At 44.2% G+C, this 18,668-nt stretch overlaps 1 protein-coding gene across 1 annotated transcript in view; it reads left to right on the top strand.

Moving 5' to 3' along the window:
* Cc2d2b (coiled-coil and C2 domain containing 2B) overlaps positions 1-18,235 on the top strand; it is a 90,655-nt gene extending 72,420 nt beyond the window's left edge. The window contains exons 28-33 of the mRNA XM_087907720.1: positions 2,997-3,110; positions 5,624-5,758; positions 6,095-6,217; positions 12,243-12,301; positions 13,983-14,157; positions 16,253-18,235. Of these exons, the coding sequence (XP_087763846.1) occupies positions 2,997-3,110; positions 5,624-5,758; positions 6,095-6,217; positions 12,243-12,301; positions 13,983-14,157; positions 16,253-16,441 (795 nt within the window). The 3' untranslated portion in view covers positions 16,442-18,235. The remainder of the gene's footprint in view (positions 1-2,996; positions 3,111-5,623; positions 5,759-6,094; positions 6,218-12,242; positions 12,302-13,982; positions 14,158-16,252) is intronic.
* The last annotated feature ends 433 nt before the right edge of the window (positions 18,236-18,668 follow it).

Below are 18,668 nucleotides of genomic sequence, written 5' to 3'. Positions count from 1 at the left end.
AAAGTGGATGTATACAGATGGCTTTGCTCCAGGATCCAAAGATTGGTAATAGGTTTTCTGTACTTTGATAGTAGGTCTCCACTGACATAGTAAACCAGATCAAGCTGAGTTGAAAAAGTAAAAGAACAAGTTTTGTGGAGGCCCAAAAAATGTGAGCCTATTTCCACCTTGACTGAAGGTCAGAGAGTTTTAGCTTGCTCAAAGTTAACAACAATAAGTGTGGCTACACATCCTGACCTAGGGTGTGGTTACTTGGTGTTTTGGACATTCATATGGTCCATGAAAATAGGTCCACTCCACCCTGATCAGAGAATTCTAGCATACTTCTCTTTCTTTTGAATTAGGAGGTTGACCTTTGGAGGGGCTGCCTTCAGTATACTTGGTCTAGGGTGGGTTCACTGCCTAAACAACAGAATGCCTTTTTTAAAGAATTGATGACTTGCTGTCTCAAAGTATTGAAGCAAATAACTGTTCTAGTTGTCCATTGTATCATGTTAAAGCAGTGTTTTGCTTTCTCCCCCCTGTTGTATTGGGGTATAAAAGTGTATGGAAAATTAAAAGCAGGAATTTCAGTATTTACTGGAGCTCCCTCCCAGTACTATCCAATAGTTCTGTTTTATTATTTTCATTCCTGTCTTAGGTCTCTTTACTTATTTTTCTAATACCATGCCCCTACCTTGGTAAGTGGTATACTTGTCAAAGCTGGTCTCTGACAGGATTTATTTTGAGCAAAGTAACTCCCAGGTGAGTCCTCCAGTCCCCAGAGATTGAGGCAGGAGAAGGAGCAGAAGACATCACATGCCTGAACTAAAGGAGGAAGCTTAAATACAATGTAGGCAAGGGGCGATGATGTATCCTCCACGAACTAGGTTTGTGCCCACGTATTGAACGCTTTAGGCAGCGTCTTGGAGAGGAGCTACTGTGGCTGCCAAGAATGTAAAACTGCGCTTTCTGTGCCTTTTCTTTGTTGGAAATTCTCTGAGAAGGTGGGGCTTGGAGAGAGAAGAATGGGGCTTTCTGGATCAAGCAGAAATGCTGTTTTTTAGTCTAGATTCTTTTGAGACTATCTAATCAAAACATGCTCAAGGGCATTATGGTCATGTTGAATATTAAAGAAGCTGAGCTGAAAATAAGCATTCAGTCCTACCCTGAACATGGCCTCCCTGGCCACACCAGTGCCCATAGCTAAGGTGTTACTGCGTGTTTGAGATTCTTCTTGGCTAGTGTCTATCCTTCCTCTCTCTCCTAACCCTGTCATCTAGTGTCAGATGCAGCCGGGACACACTGATGTGGCTGTGTCTCTTGTTCAGCTTCCATAAAATGTTTCCATGCTGTTGAATAAACAGTTGATGCCCAGAGCTTGCCGGCATCTTCATCCCTCCCCGTCTGCCTGGCCTCTCTGGGGCTGGAATGACCTGGGGACTGTGTGTCTCATCAGCCCGTAGTCACTGCTACCCAACAGCAGATTGCTACTGTATCTCAGGGTGCACAGAAAAGAAACGGCTGACGTGACCACTCCATGATACAGCTAAGGCCTTTGTTGTAGATATGAGAGAGAGAACATCCAGAGTCATCTGAAGGTGTTCAGGGCAGAGAGAGAAAGAAGTAAACTGAACGTGGCTAGCAGGAGATAGAGAGGAGGAGAGGAAAATAGTGAAGATAAGAGCGAGTTACTGGGAGTTAGAGAGAGAAAGTAAGAGCATAGCAAGAGATAGAGGGATATGTACGTAAGAGAGGACATAGTAGGACTAGCCAGGTTATAAGAAAGATGAATAGCTGAGGGGAGGGAAGCCCATAGGCTGGAGGGAGTTTAGGGTGGGGAGGAGATGGGAAGGGTTAGGATGCTTGCATGGATCTTGTAATGTGAAACAGGAACCTGTGACGCTGAGGGAACCTGGAGGCTAGCATGTGCTCTGACATAGTGGTGGACAGCACAGCCGCCATATGTCCCTGCCCAGAGGTAAGGGAAATGACTGCTTTTGCAAATGGCAGCAGGTTCCACGAGTGCCTGCAGACTGCTGGCTTTTATCTCAGCACCAGAAATCCTATAGTCCAGTTTGAGCTCATCTCTGGCTATTTGGACAGCCCAAGATCCAAGATCACAGCTAGCTATCATTTGAACAATTAAGACACATCAACAGAAGATAGAAATCCAGAATTTTACACAAAATTTTCCTTTTAAAATAATTCTAGGGACTAAGGCCAGGTCATGGTGGCACACACCTTTAATCCCAGCACTCCAGAGGAAGAGGCAGGCATATATCTGTGAGTTCGAAGCCAGCCTGGTCCACATGGCAAGTTACAGGACAGTCAGAGCTATACAGAAAAACCCTGTCTCAAAAAATTAAAACAAACAAAAAAATTCTAAGGAACAAACAAAGCATACTTATGATGGTGAGTTGTAGGCCACCAGACTGCCTTTCCTGCTGTCCCCCATTGCTTCTTGCCATACAGTCGTACCTGTTGTCCTATATCTGATCTCTTACTTCTAGCTCATCTGTTCAGCTCTTTAGGGTAAAGATGTTTCTATTATGCTTTTGTATTTGGCATTATCTAACTCATATTTCTTCCTTTTTTTTTTTTTTTGTCCTGTATTGGTACAGGACAGATGGTAGCCCCAGGGCCCAAAATTTCCCCAGATCCTGTGTGATTGCTTATCAGATATGCTTCCTTGGAGCTTGGGGCAGTATAGTACTTGTTCTCAACAAAAATGCCCCATTTTAGATGTATATTGTCTGTCTACTCTATAATATTCATATTAACTGTCCCATTATCCGAGTGGCCTGGCTTTCCAAGTTACTGTTCTCTTCTCCTCACATCTCATTGGAGCCAGAGCGCTGTTTTGTTTTTATATTAATAGCAGCTGATAAAGTCAGGACACTTAGACAGAAGGAAAGGTAAGGCTCTAAATGTGTTCCTTGTTCTATTCTCCTCTCCTCTTCCTCTCCTCCTTTCGGAATATATTGCATTATGTTTGTTCCTTTTCTTTTGCCCAGTGCTGCATCAGTTTGGCGATTGGAAATAAGGAAGAACATGCCATACTTCTCTGTAATTTCTTTCTGTACTTCGGAAAGAAGGCATTGGTGCTCCTGGGGACCTCAGTTCTAGAAGTAAGTGCTGGGAAAATGTGAATAAACCAGATTCAAACTGTGTATTCGCTAGACTTGGGGCGAACTAGACAGTTTCACGGGCAAACATTTTTGACTTGAGGATAATGATGTTCACCAAAAGTCCTACAGGGCAAAGAATAGGGTTTTTTCTCCTTGTGAAACAGTGCTGCTTAATAAGGCCACTGTCACTATAAAATTACATCATTCAACAGCAGCTGTTTATGGTATATGAGGGTTATGTAGCATCAGCTGCATGGAGCTGTGGCTGCCCTCATCTACCACCATCGTTCAGGGTTTCAGATACCACATTGGAAGGCCTTGAACAAACACGCCAATAGTGTCTTCCAGGGTTTACTCTTACGAGAACTGATCAAAATACATCCTTACCGATAGGAAACATTCTACAACTCAATTTAGACACTTCTGTATATTCAGAATATATATCCTTCCAGAAGCTGTCCTTTGTAGCTGCTTCTGTTCCTGCGTGGCTGTTTGTCCACGTGTCAGCATTCCAGGCTTGCCTTATGTCTTGCTGCTGCTACGTGTCTTACTTCCCAATATCCCTTGCCATGGCTCATCATTTGTCAAATTTGTTAATGGCCCATTGGTCCCCTGCTGTAGTTGTTAAATGCCACTAGGTGGCAGTAAACACACTAGATCTCAATAAATATATATTTGAACACCATAGGGGGCTAGTTTCACCTGAGTTCTGTGGTTGGGGTGAAGCCCCCTCTCACTATGGAGAGGCATAGTGAAGAACAAGAGCTCTGAGCCAGACACTGGGGACATCAGGCACACAGGGCAGTGTTGAGGCTGGCTGGGTTCAGGACAAGTGTTAGCACCCAGCAGCTTCCCTTAGGTCAGACCTCAGCTTTGTTCGCCTCTCAGATCCTAACCTCTGCCCCGAAGTGGAATTCTGCCTCTCACGGCCACTGCACCTCCTTAAACTCCGACTTCTCACTAAAGAGGGGGCAAAACAAATGTTCCTACCTCACAGAATTGAGAGCAGATTAAAAGGAAAATCAGTGTGGATCTTAGCCTAAACAATAAATGTTAAATATTATTATCATTACTTGAATTATTTCTTTTTCACTAAGAAAGTGTCAACACTAAAGAGATACATGTAGAACGAAATAGCTATTTGTGAAAACCTTTCAAATTGTATTTATTATTGAGGAGGTGCACGGCCCAGCACACGTGTGATGGTCATGGGAAAACTGTGGAGTACTTTCTCCTTCCGCCTTCAAACAGGTCCCTGGGGTCAGGCCACATCACTGGTTCCATAACTAGTTCTTAGTATCTTTCCTAAATAAATATTATTATTAGTGTGTATATGGGGAACAGCATGCCACGGTGCACATGTGGAGGCCAGAGAACTCTGTGGGTTTGTCCCTGCTCTTCTACATGAGCTCCCAGGATGGAACTCAGGTCGCTAGCCTTGCACAGAAGTGTCTTCACCCACTGAGCATGCTCCCCAGCCCTGGGCTTCTTATTCATTAGGTTGCCTTTCTGTATACTTTAGCTTCTAGTTCCAAGCCTTGATTTCAGTTTAGTGGATTTTAAACTCCTTTAATGATTCCCCCTTAGCCTTAGACCACTTTATCTTCCCTTTCTCTGCCTGGTATTCAGTCTCCAAGTATATTCTAACCAAAGAGAGGCCCCACTGTAATGGTCTGTCCCGTCCCTTTGAGACAATCCCCACCCACTCCCTCCCCTGTCAGCTGAGGCAGGCAGATCTTCCTTCCTGCTTGCAGTCCAAGACTCTCTCTCTCTCTCTCTAAGAGGCAGCTTCTGTCTCTCCCTTCTCACACTTCTCCCTTTCCCCCCTCTGTTTTTCTCTCTCTCTGTGTTCTTTCCCCTTCTCCTCTTATCTTCCATAACCCACTAAATAAATATCCAACTTCACTCTGCATTGCATGCCTATCCTTCTCTGTCTCTCACCCGCCATACAACTTCCTGCCTAGGACCTGACTGCCTTGGTGGCCTGCCGTGGTCTCGGAACCCGCTGCCCACTACCTGCTGCTGCTCAGGGACCTGTGGCGTGGTCTTATGGCCCGCTGCCAACGGCCGCCACTTGGGGATCTTCAACATTTTACTTAAATAATTTCACCCACAGCTCTTTTGTGTGAATCAGACAAAAATGACCCTGTCACAGATTGCTGTAGGACAATTTAACAGACCACTGTCTGTTAGAGAGTCATCATTGTATACAGATTTTATTAGAGTACTAAGTTTTATTGCCACCAGTGTACCCTACAGAACCCCCAAGGGTGGTACTGGGTCACAGGTCCTCTGAATTTAAATCCTCATACTACCTGGGTCTGAGGATTTCTGGAACTTTCTTGTTGTTGTTTTTTTTTTTAAGAATTATTGCTTGTTTGTTTTGTTTTGTTTTTGCTGCTAGGTTTTTAAACTCCCAAAGAAACTTTTAAAGCTCAGAATAATTATTATATGATAATTATAGGAGGTAGTAAAAATACAGCAAATACGACTGAATCTTTTTCCTTATGCAGGGGCATGTGGCTTTTGTATTAACCCAAGAAACTGGAGAGTCTTTGCTTTGGAATCCATCAACGGGACAGTGTCATAAGCAGTTTGACCCATTTTGCCCCTTGCAAAGTGTGGATTGTTTGTTCAATGATAGAAATGTAAGTATATGAAGGAAATATTTTGAGTTATTTCTTCACACCATCCTCAGCACGCAGTAGAATCACCCAGGAACTTAGAAGTGGTGGTATTCAGAAGTCTGTGGGGTCAGAGATCAGGCCATCATTTACCCTTAAAGCCAGTCTGTAGAGCTTCCAGGGATGGCACTACCAAGCTAATGCTGCCCTTGCAGTGCCCTGGAACCTGCTTCTCCCCAGGCCTCCCTTGGCTTCCGCCACTTTGTTGAGTACCAGGCTCTAACATCTGCAGCATTCTTAGCTGCCATAGGTCTTGTGTTCCCATGGGATTACACCGACATTTTGTTTATGCATTTATAGGTCTGGTTTAATATTCAACAAAATAATACACCGATGGCTGTGCATTTTGACTACTCAAAAGAAAGCTTCTGGAAACAGTTGCTGCCAAAAGACTTCCCAGGGACAAAAGCCCAAAGTGTACAGGTAAATACGCTTTCAAGTGCACCTGCAGGAGAGTTACTAGTGTATCTAATCTTTGTCAGTTGTGGCAGCCCATGGGTGTTGAATTACTCGGCAATGTTCACCAAAGATGAATCCTCTGCCATCCAGCTTATGTTTGTTCTACTTTGACCCCTTTCCTGTATCTGCAGAAAAAAGAATTTGAGAAAAGAAAATGTCATCTTGAGTGTTATATAGATCTTAAAACCTTTGTAATGTTCAATGTGGCTTAGTAGGTTTTTATGTCTGGTGATGATCAAATATAAAAAAATGATAAATAAAGGTGCTTCTCTGGACTCCAAATCATAGAAGTCATCCGTGGAATAAAAACAGGACATAAATAGTACCAGTGAGTGGGGCTGAAGCAAGGATGACAGCAAGGTCTAAAACCACTTCGGCAAGGGAAGGAGCTAGAGCAGGCATCCCCCCTGAAACCAAGGACGAGGATGGAATGCTCCTTCTCCTCACTTCTGAAATAAGATGGGAAGAAAAAGCCTGGTGTTCAGGAGACTGGAGACCAGAACCGACCGAGGATCTGAATGATGTGGCCAGCAGATCTGCGCTGTGATCACTAGCACTGTCCAGATTGAGGGCTATGCGGTGCCAGAGTCAAGGCAGTTACAAAGTCCACAAACTAGGAGCTATGTGAGCCAAGAGAAAGGGGAAGGAGACAGTGAAGGGGAGAGAAGGCAAGAAAAGAATGGAGTAATAGGCAAAAGATTAATCACAGAAGCAGAAATTCACATGTGCAGCCTCACTTATAAGCAGGGAAATATGACAAGAAAAAAGATGTGTGATCATACCAAGTGTTAACAAAGAGCAGAGAATAGGGCAAGTGCAAGCTGCCTGATGCCATGATAAAGTTGAACGTGCTCAACTTGTGATCCACCAGTTTCACCATCTAGCTCTGTGCCCTGGTGAATGTGCATAGGGAGAAAAGCACAGTGGTCAGCAGAGAATCAGATGGATGAACAGAATGAAACAGCAAGGAATTAGAAACAGTTACTGTTATGGATTTGCTGCGGGTCCTGAGAGCAAAGGGGGTCGGGCAGGGTCCTGGCGCACCACACAGCAGGTCTCCAAAGGTGGCTGGTTCCCTGGGCGTTCCCAGTGGCTAACCATGTGGGTGGTGGGTGGGCAAGGGGCAGACAGATAGGCACACCATGCAGATGAGTTTGCTGCAAGCTGTCCGGGTCCCAAGCAAGGACAGCACACGAGACCACACGCAGCACACGCAGGCTCCATGTGACTGTGGAGGGTGGGCGAGAGAGACAGGCATACCATGTAAAGTAAAGTTAGATATTTATTAGATGGGTTATGGAGGGGAAGGAAAAGGGGAGAAGGGTGTGTGTGTGAGAGAGAGAGGGGGGGGAAGGAAGAGAAAAAGGGAAGAGAGACAGAAAAGAGGGAAGCGGAGAAGTGGGGAGAGAGGCAGAAGCTGCCTCTCCCAGAGAGGGGACAGGAAGAGAGGAGAGTGGGGCAGAGGCTGCAAGGAGGAAGGGAGTAGGCGTAGCTTGTCTCTTAAAGAGCCAGAATATTACAGTTACAACTTCTAAACTGGTCTGTGGATTGTGAAATATCATATAACGAATTCTGCCACGGCACTGGAAATGTTTGAACCAGCTTGCACAAGTTCTCATCAGTGTGCGTATTACCGTAGAGTATATGGGTGGATCTGCATATCAGTAGCTCCTCTAGCTCCCCAATTCCAATTCCAATTCCCAGACAAGGTTGAGAAATGCTGGCCTAGAACTATGCACACAACAAGAGTGGATAGAAAAGGTGTAACATAAAGAAAATATGAGGAGTATGTCAAATAAGGCACAAAGTACAAACTCCTTAAGTTTGAGAACTACATTGTGTATATGTGTGTGTGTGTGTATACACATATATACTTTTTTCTCTGTTTTTAAATTCATTTTATTGAACTCTACATTTTTCTCTGCTTCCCTCTCTTCCTCTCCCCTCCCCTCCCCTTCAACCCTCTCTCATGGTCCCCATGCTCCCAATTTACTCAGGAAATCTTGTCTTTTTCTACTTCCCATGTAGATTAGATCCACATATGTCTCTCTTAGTGTCCTCATTGTTGTCTAAGTTCTCTGGGATTGTGATTTGTAGGCTGATTTTCTTTGTTTTATGTTTAAAAACCACTTATGAGTGAGTACATATGATAATTGTCTTTCTGGGTCTGGGTTACCTCACTCAATATGATGTTTTCTAGCTCCATCCATTTGCCTGTAAATTCCAAAATGTATTTTTTTTTTCTGCTGGGTAGTACTCCATTGTGTAAATGTACCACATTTTCCTTATCCATTCTTTGGTCGAGGGGCATTTAGGTTGTTTCCAGGTTCTGGCTATGACAAATAATGCTGCTGTGAATATAATTGAGCACATGTCCTTGTGGTTTGATTGAGCATCCTTTGGGTATACACCCAAAATGGTATTGCTGGGTCTTGAGGAAGGTTGTTTCCTAATTTTCTGAGAAATCACCATACTGATATCCAAAGGGGCTGTACCAGCTTACATTCCCACCAGCAATGCAGGAGTGTTCCCTTTACCCCATAACCTCTCCAGCATAAGTTGCCATCAGTGTTTTTGATCTTGGCCATTCTTCCAGGTGTAAGATGGAATCTCAGAGTTGTTTTGATTGGCATTTCCCTGATGGCTAAGGTTGTTGAGCATGTCCTTAAGTGTCTTTCAGCCATTTTAAATTCCTCTGTTGAGTTCTCTGTTTAGGTCTATATTCCATTTTTTATTGGATTATTTGTTCTTTTGATGACCAATTTCTTGAGTTCTTTGTATATTTTGGAATCAGACCTCTGTCTGATGTGGGGTTAGTGAAGATCTTTTCCCATTCTGTAGGCTGTCGTTTTGTCTTGTTGACCATGTCCTTTGCTTTACAGAAGCTTTTCAATTTCAGGAGGTCCCATTTTTTAATTGTTTCTCTCAGTGTCTGTGCTACTGGGGTTATATTTAGGAAGTGATCGCCTGATATACACTTTTATACACACTAGATTTGGAAAGGCATAGATGAAAATGCTAAATAATAAATTCAGGTTAGAGGTCACTTTTAGACTGGCGGGGGAAGAGCAATATCAGAGAGCAGTATACATAGAAGGACAAAGAGAGAGAGCACAGTGTGCACGTGTGCTGACTCCGGGGAAACGCTTCCCAGAAGACATCTCCTCAATGATGCTGGCCCCTTCCCAGTCAATTCTTCAGCTCCAGCTGACCAGACACCACAGATTCTTCATACAAATGGCCATAAGTCTTTGCTTCCCTCTGAAACTTCACAAACCAGGGTCTTTTCATCTGCACTGTTTTCAACAGTTGTATCTTCTAAACTCCTCCAGAACAGCCCACTGAGCTCTCAACAGTCAATGCTTGTCTAGCCCAAAGTCCCAAAGTCCTTCCACAATCAACCCCCCAAAACAACATGGTCAGGTCTCCCACAGCAACATCCCACTATCCTGGTACCAATTTCTGTCCTAGTCACTGTTTTATTGCTTTCAAGAGACACCATGACCAAGGCAACTATTATAAGAGAATGCATTTAACTGGGGGCTGGCTTACAGAGGTTTAGTCCATTATCATCATGACAGGGAGTATTGCAGCATTCAAGTAGACACTGGAGCAATAGCTCAGAACTGTATATGCATAGAGAGCTGTCTTATCTTTGTTCTTAAAAAAAATCTCAAGTAAGGACTAGGAAAGGAGCTCAGAGGTAGAGCACTTGCCTATCAAACTTGAGGTCCTGGGTTCAATTTTCAGTATTGTAAAATAAATAGATAAATAAATAAATAGAACTGAGTGAAAATCTAACCCAATACAGAGGAACACAATGGTTACTCATGGCCGTGTAGCCATATGTTGGGTATGAATTCATTATGCCATTCTCCATGATTGTCTGTCAATTCAAGGCAACTCATAGTATCAAAAGGACTGCATAGTTCCCGGGGCTAAAGTCAAGAATACCAAGGAGTATAGAATTTCCCACCTTCAGAGTCTTCCCCTCTCCTAAGAAACACCGCTGTCCACCAGCCCCTTGTGCATTCTCCTAAACATTCCCCACGCAGATCAAGCTTATGTGTGTATTTTCGTATTTCCTGTTTGAAGTGCCATTTTTAAAAAAGGGAAATGTGCTTATCTTTCTTGAGCAAACCACACATACAGCCTGTACAGTCCACGCTTCCTCCACTACCCTCTAGCCGGGCTGCTGCCTCCTAGAGAGAGCTTTGTTTTGTTTTGTTTTTGTCTGTTTAGTTATTTCTTGTCCAGTCAGGAGGTATTTTGTGGTTCTCTGTTGGTGTTGTTTTACGTGTAGTTGCCACAAGGTAAAAAACACATCCTTATTCTTTGACCTTACATTTTCAAGGAGGAAAAATAAACAACTAATCCCGCCCCCAGCACTAGCCCAGGCTAGAGGTGAGTGCTGCCACAGAAGGCATGAACGTGAGGGGGCAGTGGTTTTGTTTGTTTGTTCTTTGGGAGCTCACAGCAGGAGGAGGGAGGAAAGTTCTGGGGCTTCAGCAAAGTGACTGACAAGCTAAGCTAGCAGAACTTGCCTCCTTGGAATTCATGGAAAAGAATGGCCTCCAAGGCATAGCTAGCAGTGGCCACCTGCAGTGGCCAGGAAGTGTCTTTCCAGGAGCTTCCAGAACATCTTGGCTGCTGCATAAACAGAGATGGGTTGAGGAATGAGCAAAATGCTGGTAGGGACTTGAGCCTTAATCTTCAGGGAAGTCAGAAGCCAACATCACTACTGGAGGCCATGATCCAATATAGGCTCTCAAAAGCTTCTGTGATTGTTGGACTTGTATCTTTGGATTTTTATGGTGCTTGGAACTGAACCCAGGGCTCTGTGCACGCAAAGCAAGCACTACCATTGAGCTGTATCTCTCTCCAGTCAGTCTCCTGCCTTACCACATCCATCCCTGAATAAGCCTCTCTCTGACCACTATTTTACATGATCAAGAACACACCTTTCATTGTGTAATATAAGCACATTTAGACACCCAGAGCCCAGATTAACAGGCAACTTTTTAGTAGTTCTGAGGAGCACAAGTTCCTGCAAAGAAAGGTACCTTTGACAAAACTGGAAAGCCCACAAAACCCCTATCCCAGGATTTACCAAGTCAACAGACTCGGGCCTGAAGGGACTCACTAATCCACAGGAGTTGCTCCAAGGGTAGATAATGGTTGCCAGGTCAGGGAATCAGTCTCCCTGCTCTGTGTGGAGTAGCTGCAGCCCCCCTCAAGGTGTCTCTGGAGTTCAGACTTGAACTTGCTCAGCTGTGTTCAGTGGGCCTGAGTCTACTCTTTGCTAAAGTAGCTGTCCAGCCACTACTGGCAGGCGCCAGATTCATCTGGGAGACTTGTCAAAGCACAGAGTTTCTGATTCAGTGGGCATGAAGGCAGAGCTGAGAGTTCACATTTTTACCAAGTTCCTGTCTGGGGTTGGCTCTGGGGCACGACTGGGAACACAGAGACCTAGCAAGTGCTGTTTCCTTTTGCACAACTTTCATTCCCCTCTGGGATCACCTGTCTCTGTCCCTCCAGCTGCCTCTGGTTCCAGTTCAGAATACCCAAAGAAGCAACTGCCAGAATCCAACCCCTTAAAACAACTCTTGTAAAGCTCACAAGGAAGGTAGAGCTGGGCTAGCAGGAACTGAGAGGTAAACAGAGTTGTATTTGTCAAAGTCCCCAGAAGTGTAAGAGACCAGTGCTGTGAGATCATTCGGTAGTATCAATAAGCATGCCAGATACTTGGCTAAAGAAGAAATGAGAATAGAATAGCAAGTGTGTCTTACCCGTGAAAAGTATTCCTTTCATAACCCTGCCCCCATGATGAGTAAGTAGTGTGGAAATCAAAGAAAATGTGTGGTCTTTGTTAGAATTCGAGATGGCTTTTCCCTTGAGAGACTAGTTTGGGTCCAGCCTTCCCAGCCCCAGGACTTCAGGGGTGACTGGGATCTAAAGGTGGTCTAACTTTGAGCTGTCTACATTTCAGCCTGAAGAAATAGTTTATTCTGACACTGATAAAAGCATGGTGGAAGATCTGAAGAGCAGGTACTGTGTCCTCCCACTCATCTCTTGTCTGCCACCTCCTAGCCCAGCCTTGCAAAGTGCTCATTAGACTCAGCAACAGAAGCATGAAGAGGGAGATGACAACGGCTAGTCCTACTGAACCACAATCCCTTTAGCAACTAAAGAATCCCTTGAAAGGACGGTCGATGTTAACTCTGGGCATCATTGGCCATGGTTGAAACATTTTCAGGGTAGATAGTTGATAAGCCTATGGTAAAGGCAATGCAAAAGCCAACACCTTCTAGAAGGATATGAAGGCGAATGGCCATGACCCTGGTTGTGGTGAAAACATCTCAGTTGGACAGTACAAACACTCAACAGCACTGTCAATCCTGGATGGTCCCCAAACATATACATTCATTGCCTTATGGAGGGCCTCCATCAAGCCCTAGATGGGTCATAGGCTATAGTAGGTCCCACTCCCACTCCACATGTATCGGCAGTTTCTGAATCTGACTTCCTGCAGTGTCTCACACTCACACAGCAGGCTGGAATGTAACCTACTGTGTGGCCTAAATCATCTTGTCACTTCCTTTCCTTGATCACATACAAGTTTACTCCCATCCCCAGCCGTTACTCCCCACTTTGTGAGATTAAAAAAAAAACTATTATTAATATTTAGTGTGTGGGGATATTTACCACATGCATGTGTGGTGCCCACAGAGGCCAAAAGAGGACTTCAGCTCCTCTGCAACTGGAGTTACAGATGGTTGTGAGCCACCACACGAGAGCTAGGAATTGAAACTGGGTCCTCTGGAAGAATAGCCATTGCTCTTAACTCTTGAGCCATTTCTCCAGCCCCCATTTCCCAGGAAAGAAAACAAGGAATAAATGCAGTAGGGAAAGGGTTCCCAACTAGTGTGCATTAGAATTGCTTCCAGAACTACTTACACTACAGGCTCTAGGGGCCCAGACTCCACTTGCATCATTATCAGAAGGTGAAGCATTCAGACATCAGCCCCATTGAGGCCCACCTAACACTTTAGCCAACATACTATAAACTCGGGAGTTGCACTATAAACTCAATTGAGAAGAGACTTTCAGTAGCTTCTCTATAACAACCTATAGCCTCAACCCCACAAGGTCATCCCACTCACAGGACCCCGTGAACCAGCTTACACCCTTCTCCCTTTTCCTAGCATGGTTCCACCAGGCACCATTACAGGGCTGCTCTAAATTTCTGCTCCTGTGGAATGACTTTCTAGGGTAGGTGGGTGGATGTGACTGCCATATTTACTCCCTTGCCTCCTTTCCTCCCAAGTCCACACCCTAATTAACTGCACTAATAATTCCACTCCGGCTAATACCTCATACCAGATATCTGATTTTTAAAAAGGCTATTTCCTGGAAACACTATGCCCTTTGCAAGGGACAGGTAAAATATCAGCCAGTAATCACATGGCAGGTGCTATCAAGTAGCAAGTGCTATACTTGGATATCTGGAAGAGATACTCTTAGCAGGCTATGCATGGAGGCTTCTGGCCTTCCTGAACCAACAAGAGCGTGCCTCTCCCTACCTGATGGATCAGTGTGAATCATAGCTGGCACCCCTTACTGTAAATCTCAAAAGTTTCCTTCTCATTCATGAAGTGACAAAGTTCTTGTGACATTCACTAAATGAGTCACAGTTAGTCACGGAGTTATCTTTGCCTTCTTACCACAGGCTGGAGAGGGCTCTGAAGTGTAAAATGATGGAATGGCGGCCTAAACACCCCACACGCTGGAATCGACAGTGCACATCTGTCCTGCGACAAATCCTTCCTAAACTAGAGTTTTACACGGGAAGTTTTGCCTCATTTGAAGACAGTGAGTTAGAAAGGCTGCTACAGTTTTACTGGGTTTGTATATGATTTAATGTGTAAATGGCATTTGGTTTTAACCTGTTACTAACTGGTAAATAGCGGCAATCTGAATTATCACTGAAATGCCTCTTTTCTTGCTCACCGAAGACAGGTGAGCTGGAAATCCAAATCTCCCCCTCTAGGACCCAGGGGACTAGATGTCTCCCAGGAGAACTCCCTGAGAGAAAGAAGGATCTTGGGAGCTGAGTACCTCAGCAGTCAGGGAGGGCACCATCCATTCAGGAATAAGGAGCAAGTTGTTCTTATTTTTTTTCTTATTTTAACAGAATTTGGGATTAAAGAGATTAATAAATATAGTTAAATTTAAGCTAAAGTTTAAAGCTTAGTGTTTCTATGTAAAAATATCAAACTAATAATGCATAACAGACAATAATTAGGTCAAGACAGAACCTTTCAGCCTGGATTCTACTTACTTATAGAACAAAAATTCAAAACTCAACATTACATGCATGGCATTTTCTTAGAACAAACTGTGTGTTTTATGACACATAATGGTGAACTCTGAGGAAAGAAGTCCTCTCTGAAACTAGGAAACTGAGAAATGATCTCCAGTAACCTACTGGGTTCTATATCATTGTTTCTGGGCAAGAGAAGTCCAGAAAACTTCAGTCACCTCTGTATGCAAATTACGGCCAACTCTATGTCCAGCCTGGACCTTGATACCCAGCCTCACCTTTTACCATCATCAGTGCACTGACATCTCCCTGGAAAGTGAAGGTATCTCAAGCTCAGCCAGTCCATAAACAAATAAGGTGGACATTTGCTAGTCTTCCTCCCTTCGTCCGGCAGCGGCGCTCCCTCACACACCCACCTGGTCTCTAGGAACTAGTCCACTGGACTTTAGAAACTCCAGTTTCCAAGGGTGAGAATATTCCCCTCTATCACCCAGGAAGCTAGATGTCTCCCAGGAGGACTGAGAGAGAGAGAGAGAGAGAGAGAGAGAGAGAGAGAGAGAGAGAGAGAGAAGAGAGAGAGAAGAGAGAGAGAGGGAGAAGAGAAAAAGACAGGGAGCTGAGTACCTCAGCAGTCAGGGAGAGTACCACCCATTCAAGAATAAGGAGGAAGTATTCTTACTTTTCTTTGTTTTTAATAGAATTTAAGATTAAAGAGATAAATAAAATAGAGTTAAGTATAAGCTAGAGTTTAAAGCTTGGAGTCTCTATGTAAAAATATTAGACTAATAATAAATAGTAGACAATAACTGGGTCTGCACTGAGTCCTGTAGCCTGTAGTCAGATCCTATTTCAGTCATTCACTAGTTTCAGCCTAGGTGAAGTCATTTAACCCAGCCATACCTTTTGTCCCATTGGTAACAGGAGTAAAAATAGTTGTCTGTTTTGTGGTCATGGTGAGGATTGAGTTTATACTTAATATTTTACTCACAGTTTAGTGTTTAGAAAATGCTAAACATTGTTTCCGTTCTGTGCTAGGACCTAGGCTAAGCATTGGAATTATGACAGGAAACAGTAAAGATACAGGTGATGGGCTAGAGGAGACCAGAAAATACAAATGATGAAATGTTAGGTGAGCTGGAGAAAGGGCAGTGCCCACGGGAAAAGCACGTGATGTGTGCAGATTTAAGGATGAGAAAAACTCACCCGAGGGAAGCAACGCAAGGCTGAAGAAAGGGTTCATGGCTGTCACCTGTGTGCTATTATGTAACATTACTGAGACCACATTCCTTCAATAGTATATCACACAGTAGTGACTCGATACAAAAACAATCTTTGAATAAACTGCTCAAAAGCTCCACTTACATCCCTCCTGTGTAGGACCCCCATTTCCGTGTTGGCAGTTCTAACTTTGTTCTGTGTCAGCTGCACCGATTCTGGCGTCAAACAGCGCTGGCTGTTCTTTAGCCAGTCCGTAGAGCGGGGGTGATGGGAGAACTTACTTTATAACGTTATCTGTGGCTCATTTAACATGGTATCTACAACGTCAGGGCCACTCACCAAAGCCGGTTATTGTTAATACTGCCACATGAGTAAGGCTTCTGTGATGTCTATGCAGACGGTAATTCTGACTTCCTCTAGACTGTAACGTGCTATTGTGTTGTGCTAACCTCATCCAGGTCACAGGATTTCCCATCCAGATGCCCTATACAGATGTCCAATCAGTCATTGATGCCGTCTACCAGACTGGAATTCACTCTTCTGAATTTCCCCAGACGGAATTTGCTTTAGCTGTGTACATTCATCCATACCCAAACAACATACTATCTGTGTGGGTCTATCTGGCGTCCTTAGTCCGCTATCAGTGAGCGGGAAGAAGGGAAATGCAAAGAGCACTGTGGTCTCCTAGATCCAAGATGTCCTGTCACCTTGAGATTTTGCTGTTTATTTTCAAGTTCACCAATGCTGGACATAATTTGGATTCCTGAGTAGAGCTGGGAACTAGGAAGACCACACCTACCCTTCTCCAGGCTTTGAGGGTAAGTTTAGATATCTCCTTACCAACATACCTCTTCTGGGAGCTCCTCGGGCAGTCTGGATGCTTTGTGTATCAAAGTCTACTTAGATCTCATTCTGGAAAGGAAGCAGTTCTGGCCTGCTCAATCATGGAGATCACGCCATCTCCATCAGAGCCATCTTGAAAGTCTTATTAAGAATGAAGATTCCCAGATTACCCAGGACTTCCTAAATCGGAACTGCTGAGAGGAGAGCAGTATTTCCAACAAGCTCCCAGGCAACTGTGATCCCTGGGATCACAGTGTGGAGGGATCACAGTGTGGAAGCCTGACCTTGCAGAGTGTTGTCAGTACTAATGAGACATGGGTGCATTTGATGCTCTTTCCGGTACAATTCCAGGTAAAAATTCCCCAGAGGGAACCCTGAGGTCATGTTCCCGTCTGAAAGCCAGCAGGCTCCAGATGTAAGAAAAGCCTGTTTCAGTTTGAGTCAAAGGGCCAGAAAACACCTATGTCCCAGCTTAAAGAAATTAAGCAAGAGGAAATCCCGTTTACTGGATTGGGGGAGGGCAATCTTTGATTCTACTCAAACCTCCAGCCAGCTGCATGAGGACTGCCCACATTCAGAAAGGCTGTCTGCTTTACTCAGTTTACCAAGTCACAGATTCGCCAATCCAGTGCTGCCTTCACTTGTGTATCCAAGATGCTTGATCACAGGGGATCCTATGGCCCCGTCAGGTGGATAATATCAGTCTACATCCATTTTAACCACAAGTAAAAATGTATGTAAATTTTTAATTTTGGAGTACTCACAGGTAAATTCCATATTCTAAATACTGCAAAAGTTTGGGCCCTATTTTTGAGAGTAAAGACTCTCCTTAACAATCTGCATCATAGTGGCTCGGCAACAGCATTAGGATCTTCCATAGCAAGTTCATTGCAGGTGTGATCTGCCTCTCCTCGCCCTCTCCAGCTGCTGAGGGTCAGGTATTTTAGAGAAGGATGACAGGTGTCAGCGCACTAAGTCCAGTTAATGAGCTTCTCCAAATCTAAATGGGAGGTGATGGTGCTGTAGGCAAAGATCCTGGGTGTGACTTCGTGGTTGCAGCGACTTAAATAGTACACAGGCGTAAATCTGTACCAAGGAAACAAGTCAAGAACAGGGCCCAGGGTTTCTGACCTCTAACGTTTGGTATCCAAAAGAATCTGATGGAGCCCGGGAAGAATCCTGAATGCTCAGTAGACTAGAATGTAAGACAAAAACAAGGTGCACAATATACCATGGAATCAGGTACCATTTTACACACAAAATGAGGCAAGGGGGTTACATTTGTGCGATGCTATAAAGACCTGTATGTTTCTGGGAAGGTAGAACAAAAGGCACAGCAGTAATGGTGCCTCTGGGAAGAAGTGGGTCCCTGGAGGAAGGAATCTGCTGGTCCTTACTCACTACTTCATATTGTTGAATGTTTTGTCTTTTGCATGCGTTATTTAAAAAGTTTTTCTTTTAAAAGCAATTTAATTGTTCAATTAAATTTACTTTTTTAACTTTTAAATACATTTTATGTATGTGGTTTACAAAGTTTTGTTTTTGTGGTACTACAGCTTGAAACCATTTGATAAACACAAGCATCAAGTATAGAAAGCGTCATGAATAATCTCCTCTGTGCGTTCCAATGTTAGTGTCTATGCTGCCAGAGCATGGCGGCTTCCTAAACTGCCCAACGTTCCCAGAATTACGAAATCTGCTGAGAATCTGGTCTCACCCTCATCTCTGGCCAAGCCAGCCTTCTGCGCCTTAGGCTGCAACCCACCTCTAGTTCCTTCTCTCTGATGGGTGGGTGTCTTGCCCTTTTAAGTTTTATACCTTTGCTGGCCACTTCCTAGGTTTGTCCTCCATTTCCCTTTCAGGTGTGTTTTCTCCCAAGAGGCCTCCCGTGTTTACTGTCCCCCTTCTGTTGGGCACACCCAGATAGACACCGGTGACTTACTTCCCGTCAGGCCTTTGCATGGCTCCCCATCATAAGACAAGGTCCACTTTTCCAACCTTGTTTCCCTCAAAGCACTTGTTACCATGGGG

The sequence above is a fragment of the Myodes glareolus genome, chromosome 7 (assembly GCF_982192425.1).
Source record: "Myodes glareolus chromosome 7, mMyoGla1.1, whole genome shotgun sequence".
Lineage (NCBI taxonomy): Eukaryota > Metazoa > Chordata > Mammalia > Rodentia > Cricetidae > Myodes > Myodes glareolus.
Note: the sequence above shows the minus strand (reverse complement) of the source record. Positions and strands in the feature narration are given on the sequence as shown.